The 7,635-nt window shown below is 53.2% G+C and overlaps 1 protein-coding gene across 1 annotated transcript; it reads left to right on the forward strand.

Moving 5' to 3' along the window:
* Positions 1-3,207: 3,207 nt before the first annotated feature.
* On the forward strand, positions 3,208-6,429 carry FBXL14 (F-box and leucine rich repeat protein 14). The gene has a single exon (XM_030479850.1). The coding sequence runs from the start codon at positions 3,260-3,262 to the stop codon at positions 4,460-4,462; it is 1,203 nt and encodes a 400-aa protein (XP_030335710.1). The 5' UTR covers positions 3,208-3,259; the 3' UTR covers positions 4,463-6,429.
* The last annotated feature ends 1,206 nt before the right edge of the window (positions 6,430-7,635 follow it).

The raw sequence follows: 7,635 nt of genomic DNA on the forward strand, positions 1-7,635 counted from the left end.
CACAAGGCAGCACAGACACTCAAAGTACGTAATAGGTGAGAAAAGGGACTTCAGGGTCTCCAGAAAATGCTTTATCTAACCTTTGCAGGTTACACACAACAGGCACTACAGACACAACGTGTTAAGACATAAAGTATTTCAGGTAAGCTTTTATGCCTTAAAGAGCACGCCTTTCCTCACTCCCCCTCAAACGTGGTTTGAAGGTGAAAGGCTTAGAGGGAGGAAATACCACGTTATTTCCACGGCTAAGATTCTGCAGTCGAATTTGGGATAATATGGTAAAAGACTTCATTAGCACTCTCTCAGAATGACTTGTATAACTTGCTCGTAGCTTTGCCAGTTATGAGTAATGCAACAATCACTGAGATACACCAACACCACCTTTGTACCACATTCCTTTCACACGCTGCCTGATGTCTACCGGACTTGGCCTTCTTGGAAGCAATCCCGCTGTCTTCAGCCGAGCACGAGGCAGGTCCATGCAGCCCATGAGATGCCGCACCTTTCACCCGCTCCTCACTTCATGGAAATTCTCCTTTTCAGTTGTGATGCTCTACAACTGCTCTGAGCACAGTAGATCTGCAGTGTGGCTGCTCAGCAAAATCTATTGTCCATAATCTTTTCCTTATGAACCCGATGGTTATCCATCCCCCCCTGACAGCACAAAACTAAATAAAGATAATCCATACTGGGTGGCACCCTGATACAGCATCTGTGTGGATACAGCTCCACGATCATTAAAACCAGGTCTACACATTGCTGGATCACCCAGGAGTACAGATTTGATCGGGATCAGGCCAAGGCACGTGATCATGCTTCTGCTGAATGAGCCAGAGCGCGCGATACGGAGCCAACGCCAATTTTACGCTGGCCATATGCCAGGCGCAGGGGTGCAGACGATACCTGATCTGGCTGGAGTTGTGTACAGTGATACCTGATCCAGCATAAAGTCTGCTAGTAAAAAGTTAACCTGTCAAAAACTCCTTGAATTAACTCAAGCAGGCAGAGTGAATGAATGCCACCAGGTCAGTGCTTCACATCACGCGGCCACCCCATTTTTGAGCCAATAATAGGAGCTGTACTGCTGGCTTTCCTGCAGTGCCAAACCACAGCCTGATGTCGACAGTGATGCTTATATGCACAGGGATCTCATTGCAGGACCAGGGCCTCAGAGTTCTTCCACTCGCCTTGCCTCCCACTTAAAGTAGAAGGGAAATAAAAAAGCAGAACAAAATCTAAACATTTAACCTCTAAGTAGTCAACGGAGTCTACTAATGCAGAATCTGTACATGAAGATGGAGCCATGGGCGTTTCTGTAGCAGATAAATTTAGATGATGATTAAAATAGAGCCTGTTCCTTCAGGTTAGTGAAGGAACTCACTACAGAAAACACATCAGTAACTAGGCTGATTTTGGTAGAATTTTAGTAATCCAAACAGTATTAAAAATGCGCCCTGTTGTGTCGAACAAATGTGAACTTTCTTTTTTCTTTACTTTTCTTTTTTTTATTTTGGCACAGAAAGGCAGTCCTGCTCTTTGAAACTCTTTTGAAAAGCCTTACCTGATCTCTGATAGAACTTAATCCATTTTTAACACTGCCGTAACGCTTCCCAGTGTTGAAACATGCACTTACCATTACACAAGGCTACAGACACACAGGAAACGTGAATTTCAAACATTCTCTCTTGAAATTACTGGAAATCAATGGAAATTGCTTCATTTATGTGAGCAGCTCAACTGTTTTCAGAGCTAGTTAAAGGAGACCATTAGCTGAAAGCCATTTTCAGAAGTTTTCCATTTCCCACTGCAGAGGCCCTAAAACGGTCCGCCCAAAGGTCTAGCAACCTTGATGGTTACCCAGATCTGCGAGCTATCTACACTCATGCTCCTATCGCTCTGCAAGGGATGCCTAGACAGGATGTTCCCAAATAATGGTCCTCAGGGCCATCATGCAGTCTCAAGGCCAAGCCACAGATCACAACAGCCTGCACTCTGAAAGGCAGAGTCAAGGCTGCAGCCCGCCTTCTGCTTGCCCTACTGTGCAGCCGCATGAGCTCGTGTTCCTCCTCACCGGGCTCCCCAGACTGCTGAGGGGTTTGTTCACCAGCCGGCCCTTCGCAAAGCCCAACACCACCACTATGGGCTCTTGGGGAGCGGGTGAGGCAGCGGGCCTGAAGCGGGGTGGCCTGGCTGGACCGCGGTGCGGGGCTGCGCTGACGCGGGGCTGCCATCTGCGGGGGACGAGGCACCCGAGGATGACAAGACAGCGCCCAGCGACGGCTTCTCCACACTGACAGGGCGGGATGGGGGCGACGCGCCCCGGCGGCGCTCGGGGGGTGCCTCGAGCTGAGGCCTGCTCGCTCCGGGCGGCCCCGGCGGGCAACGGGGCGCCGCCGCGGCGCAGCAACGGTTAACGGCGGGGCGCAGCGAATGGGCCGCGCTGTTTCCAGGGCGACGGCTCGGAGTGTTCCGGATCGTACCATTGCGCAAGCGGCGCGGGGGGGTGAAAGGGGGGGAAAGACGGGAGGAGCGGTGCTGCTGCCGCCGCCAGGCCCGGCCCCGCGCCGCCTCCTCCCTCTCTCCCTCCCTTCTCCTCCCCCTCCCGCCCGGCCGGAGCGCGGCGCCGGGGCCCAGCAGCGAGCGGCGCGCGGCGGAGTGGAGCAGGCGGCCGGCGGCGGCCGGGCCCGGAGCAGCGGAGTCGGTACCGGCGGCGGGGCGGGCCGGGCCGGGCCGGCGCGACTCCCTTCCCTCGCTAGCTTCTCGCCGCCGCGGGATGCGGGCGGCCCGGGGCCGCGGGCTGTGAGCGGCGGCAGCGCGGAGACAAAGGGAGGCGGCGGGGCTCGGCGGCCGGCACCAGGGACGGAGCGCGGGGGCCGCCGCCGCCGCCGGGGCGCACCCGCCCGCCCGCCGGGAGGCGGCACGATGCGGCACGGGGCGGCGCGGCGGCAGCAGCGCGGCGGCAGCAGCGGCGCGGCCCGCCCGGCGCGGCGGTAGAGGCGGCGGCGGCGGCCGCAGGGCTTGGGGCCGGGCCGGGCCGGCGGTCGCGCAGCAGCGTCTCCCGCGGGCCGGGGCCGGGCCGCGCCGCGCCGCCCGGACCGGGCTGGCGATGTGAGGGGCGGCGGCGGCGAGGAGGAGCGCGGCGCGGCACGGCGCGGAGCGGAGCAGAGCGGAAGGCGGGCGGGCCCCGAGCGGAAGCGGGCCGGGCCCGGCGGCGAGGAGGAGCGCGGCGCCGGCGGGGGCGGCCGGGCGCGGGCGTGCGATGGAAACGCACATCTCGTGCCTGTTCCCCGAGCTGCTGGCCATGATCTTCGGGTACCTGGAGGTGCGGGACAAGGGCCGCGCGGCGCAGGTGTGCACGGCCTGGCGGGACGCCGCCTACCACCGCTCGGTGTGGCGGGGCGTGGAGGCCAAGCTGCACCTGCGCCGCGCCAACCCCTCGCTCTTCCCCAGCCTGGCGGCGCGGGGCATCCGGCGGGTGCAGATCCTGTCGCTGCGGCGCAGCCTGAGCTACGTGATCCAGGGCATGGCAGACATCGAGAGCCTCAACCTCAGCGGCTGCTACAACCTCACCGACAACGGGCTGGGCCACGCCTTCGTGGCGGAGATCAGCTCACTGCGCTCGCTCAACCTGAGCCTCTGCAAGCAGATCACGGACAGCAGCCTGGGCCGCATCGCCCAGTACCTCAAGGGCCTCGAGGTGCTCGAGCTGGGGGGCTGCAGCAACATCACCAACACCGGGCTCCTCCTCATCGCCTGGGGCCTGCAGCGCCTCAAGAGCCTCAACCTGCGCTCCTGCCGGCATCTCTCCGATGTGGGCATTGGGCACCTGGCGGGCATGACACGCAGCGCGGCAGAGGGCTGCCTGGGCCTGGAGCAGCTCACGCTGCAGGACTGCCAGAAGCTCAGCGACCTCTCGCTCAAGCACCTGGCCCGCGGGCTGGGCCGCCTCCGCCAGCTCAACCTCAGCTTCTGTGGGGGCATCTCGGACGCGGGGCTGCTGCACCTGTCGCACATGAGCAGCCTGCGCAGCCTCAACCTGCGCTCCTGTGACAACATCAGCGACACGGGCATCATGCATCTGGCCATGGGCAGCCTGCGGCTGTCTGGCCTTGACGTCTCCTTCTGCGACAAGGTGGGGGACCAGAGCCTAGCCTACATCGCACAGGGCCTGGATGGGCTGCGCTCCCTCTCCCTCTGCTCCTGCCACATTAGCGACGAGGGCATCAACCGCATGGTGCGACAGATGCACGGGCTCCGCACCCTCAACATCGGCCAGTGCGTCCGCATCACTGACAAGGGCCTGGAGCTCATCGCCGAACACCTCAGCCAGCTCACGGGCATTGATCTCTATGGCTGCACCCGCATTACCAAGCGGGGTTTGGAGCGCATCACCCAGCTGCCCTGCCTCAAGGTGCTCAACCTGGGACTTTGGGAAATGACTGAGAGCGAGAAGGTCAGGTGAGAGGAGGGGGTGCCCTGAGACCTCCATCTCTTCTGGAGGGACTCACTGACTGACTGACTGCTGCAATGGAGGAGAGAAAGAGAGAGAGGGGCACGCACAGAGCCATGCTACCCACGCACCCTGGCACCAGAGGGAGGAACGTAGAGAAAGAGAGTATATCCTGAACCTTTCTGTGCTGCCTACCTACCCTTGCGCTCTGGAGGAGGAGGAGGAAGGGGGGGCAGGAGGAGAGAGAGAGAAAGCACCTATCCTTTTTCCAGGTCATGCCTCCAGCTCCACACTGGGGAGACGGAGCTCCCCCTTCCCCTACAGCATCCTTCCCTGCAGAAGAGGTAGAAGCCGATACTCTTATGCACTGGGGCTAGAGACACCCCTCTTTATCCCCACTCCCTGATTCCATCCCCTCGTGCACTAAGGATGGATAAAGAAAGACCCTTGTTCTGCCATGTATTCAGAATAGATTATTTTTGGTTTATATAAAGGAGAGTGGGAATGGAGATGGGAACAAACAACAACAGCAGGAAAGGCTTCCTAGCTACACTTATGTACCCAACCACCCAGTCATCCTGCACTGGGCACAGACACAGCTTTTGGTAAAATAACCATTCCACCTCTGCGCTTGCCCCTCCCCTGTCAACTGGGAATCGTGACAGAAGTACTGCTCCCTAGGTACATTGATGATTTTTTTTTTTATTATTTTTCGGGTTTTTTTTTAAATCTGTTTTCAGTCTCCAGTTCCATGTTATTCTCTGCTGTGGGTGGATCCAACCTCCCACTATTCCAGTTCTCCACTGCACTGAGATTAGGCATAGCTACAGCCTCTCCTTTTGTCAGTATGTTTCTGTGTCACCCTGCACTATGGTTAATGGAAAAGCCTAGGCACTCCATTCTCTCTCACCATCTCTCTCCTGGAGATGAAGATACCATTTCTTCCTTCTCCTGTCTCTGGGGGGACTGGACATGGACTCCAGTTTCTTAAGCCTTCCCATGCACTGGGGGACGCAGAGTCACAAGGCTCATTTTCCCTTCCATCATTCTCTCTTCTTCTCCCCTCCTTTTTCTTGGCAACAGGGATAGACATATCCAACTACATATCCATTCCTCTTTGGGTCGGGGTGAGCAGGTAGAAGGGGTAGCTAGCTCCCCCTCTACCCAGGGGACTTGAGGAAGAATCTCCAGCTTCATTTCTGCTTCATTTGAGATACTGTGACCTGTTTTTATTTTGAAATGCATAAAAAAAATTACTGCTACAAAAACAGCCTCTTACTCTCCCATCTATCCCTTGCTTATGTCCTGTAACTGATCCCAGTTTTCCTCACTCATTCTCCTCTTTACAGTATTCATTTTCTTACATGGTTTTATTTTTAAAGACATATGAAGTTGCTGTTCTTGTGGATTTTTAAGTACATTTTTTTTCTGCTGAATATATTCTATATATATAAATATATATATGATGTCTGGCTACCTCGTTTTAATTTGTTACTCCCCCCCCCCCAAAGCCCTGGAATTCTTACAGGAATGAGATTTTAAGACTGAAACATTTTTGTGCCTAGACTGGAATAACGCCCCTTGAGTGAGTTCTTTTTTACCCCCTCCCCTTTTTTTTTTTTCTTTATAATTTTTGTTTTTAAGCTCACCCTACTGTGTCCCACCTTCACATTCTGGTTGTGCCTCTCCCTCCCTCTTCACTGGGGACCCAAACTGTGCTTCTGCATTTTTTCTTTTCTAGCACAAACATGTAACATGTGAGAATCCATGCTGAGGATTGGGCTACTGTTAGCAGAAATGTGTAAAATGCAAGTTTGTTTGTTTGGGGTTTTTTTAATAATTATATATAGAGATATATGCAAATGCTTTCCCCTCCCAAATCACCTACAAAAGGTCACCATGCCAGGCTTCCTGTTTGTAGGTGGAGAGGAACAGAGCTGGCCTACAGGCCCTGAGGCTGCAACGTGAAGGGGAGGAGACTGAAGTTCATCTGTCTTATCTCTGTTCTGTCAATAAAATGGAGCTGGTTTTTTTTTTTTTTTTTGTTGGGTTTTTTTGGGTTTGGTTTTTTTTTTTTTTTTTTTTTTAATATTTTAAAAAGGAAGAGTAAGTTCAGGTTTTGGGGTTTTTTTAAAGAAAAATATCTTGGCTTTTTTTTTTTTTTTTTCCTCATCTGTTCAGAATCTCAAATCCTCTACAGTAACAGGCCAGACCACGGAGTTAACGCAAACCCAGAGACCCCTATGGATTAATTGTACTGTTTGTGAATTTGTATAAAAAAATAACAAAGATCCTCTTAAAACATTTTATATTCTTACAGTAAAAGGTTAAACATATTTATATAATAAAAGAGGAAATATGAAGTATGTTTTTGAAAAAAAAAAAAAAAAAAGCTGTATCTGTGTTGTCTGTGCTTTTTAAAGACATGTACCTATCTGTCTATCTGTTGGGTTTGGTAAGTATGCTGTGCAGCTTGGGCTGGGGGTTTGGTGCTGCTCCCTCTTGTTCCAGTGAGTGATGGGAGGAGGAGAAGGAAGGAAGAGAGCCTGGTGCCTCCTGTGCAGGATGTTGAGAAACATCATCACAAAGAGTTTGTAAGGAAGGGGTTTGGTAGGACCAGCCTTGTCTGCGAGGGCACTTGCAGCAGCTGTGGGGAGAAGAAGAGTTCAGCTGCCCATTGGTGTGAAGCATCAGCTCAGTTTGAGGTCAGACAAACCAAAAGTGCTGAAGGTCACTAGCAAGTGAATTGAGTATCCTGTGGTAGAGGGAGACATTTGGGAAGGGGAAGACAGAGGGCTGTGTATCTTAATATTTTGGGCTGTGTATCTTAATTTTTTTAAAGCCTCAGGTAGATGGGAAAGGGGTTTTTTGAGATTTAAATTGACGCCTACCCTGGGTGGAAGACCCATCAAAAAAAAACATTTCCCAGCAGTGACAGCCACCAAAAACTCTGCCCTTGCCAGTGCATGAAGACCTGGGAAATCCAAAATGTTTTGGTTGGTTTTCACTGCCCAGGCACAGATTAAAGAGGAAGTGAAGTGGGAACATGTTAAAAAAAAAAAAAAAGTTTGAATCATTAAGATGCCCTTTGTCCTATACCATAATCTTTCTCCTCAATGTATGACTTTTAACCCAGTGGGCTCCCTTTTTAGCCTTCCATGATGTGGGTTTTTTATTGTTGGAGA

Source organism: Strigops habroptila, chromosome 3, assembly GCF_004027225.2.
Source record: "Strigops habroptila isolate Jane chromosome 3, bStrHab1.2.pri, whole genome shotgun sequence".
Classification (NCBI taxonomy): domain Eukaryota; kingdom Metazoa; phylum Chordata; class Aves; order Psittaciformes; family Psittacidae; genus Strigops; species Strigops habroptila.

Bases quoted from the DNA above. Each gene is read 5' to 3' on its own strand.
- FBXL14 (XM_030479850.1), top strand. From the start codon at position 3,260: ATGGAAACGCACATCTCGTGCCTGTTCCCCGAGCTGCTGGCCATGATC.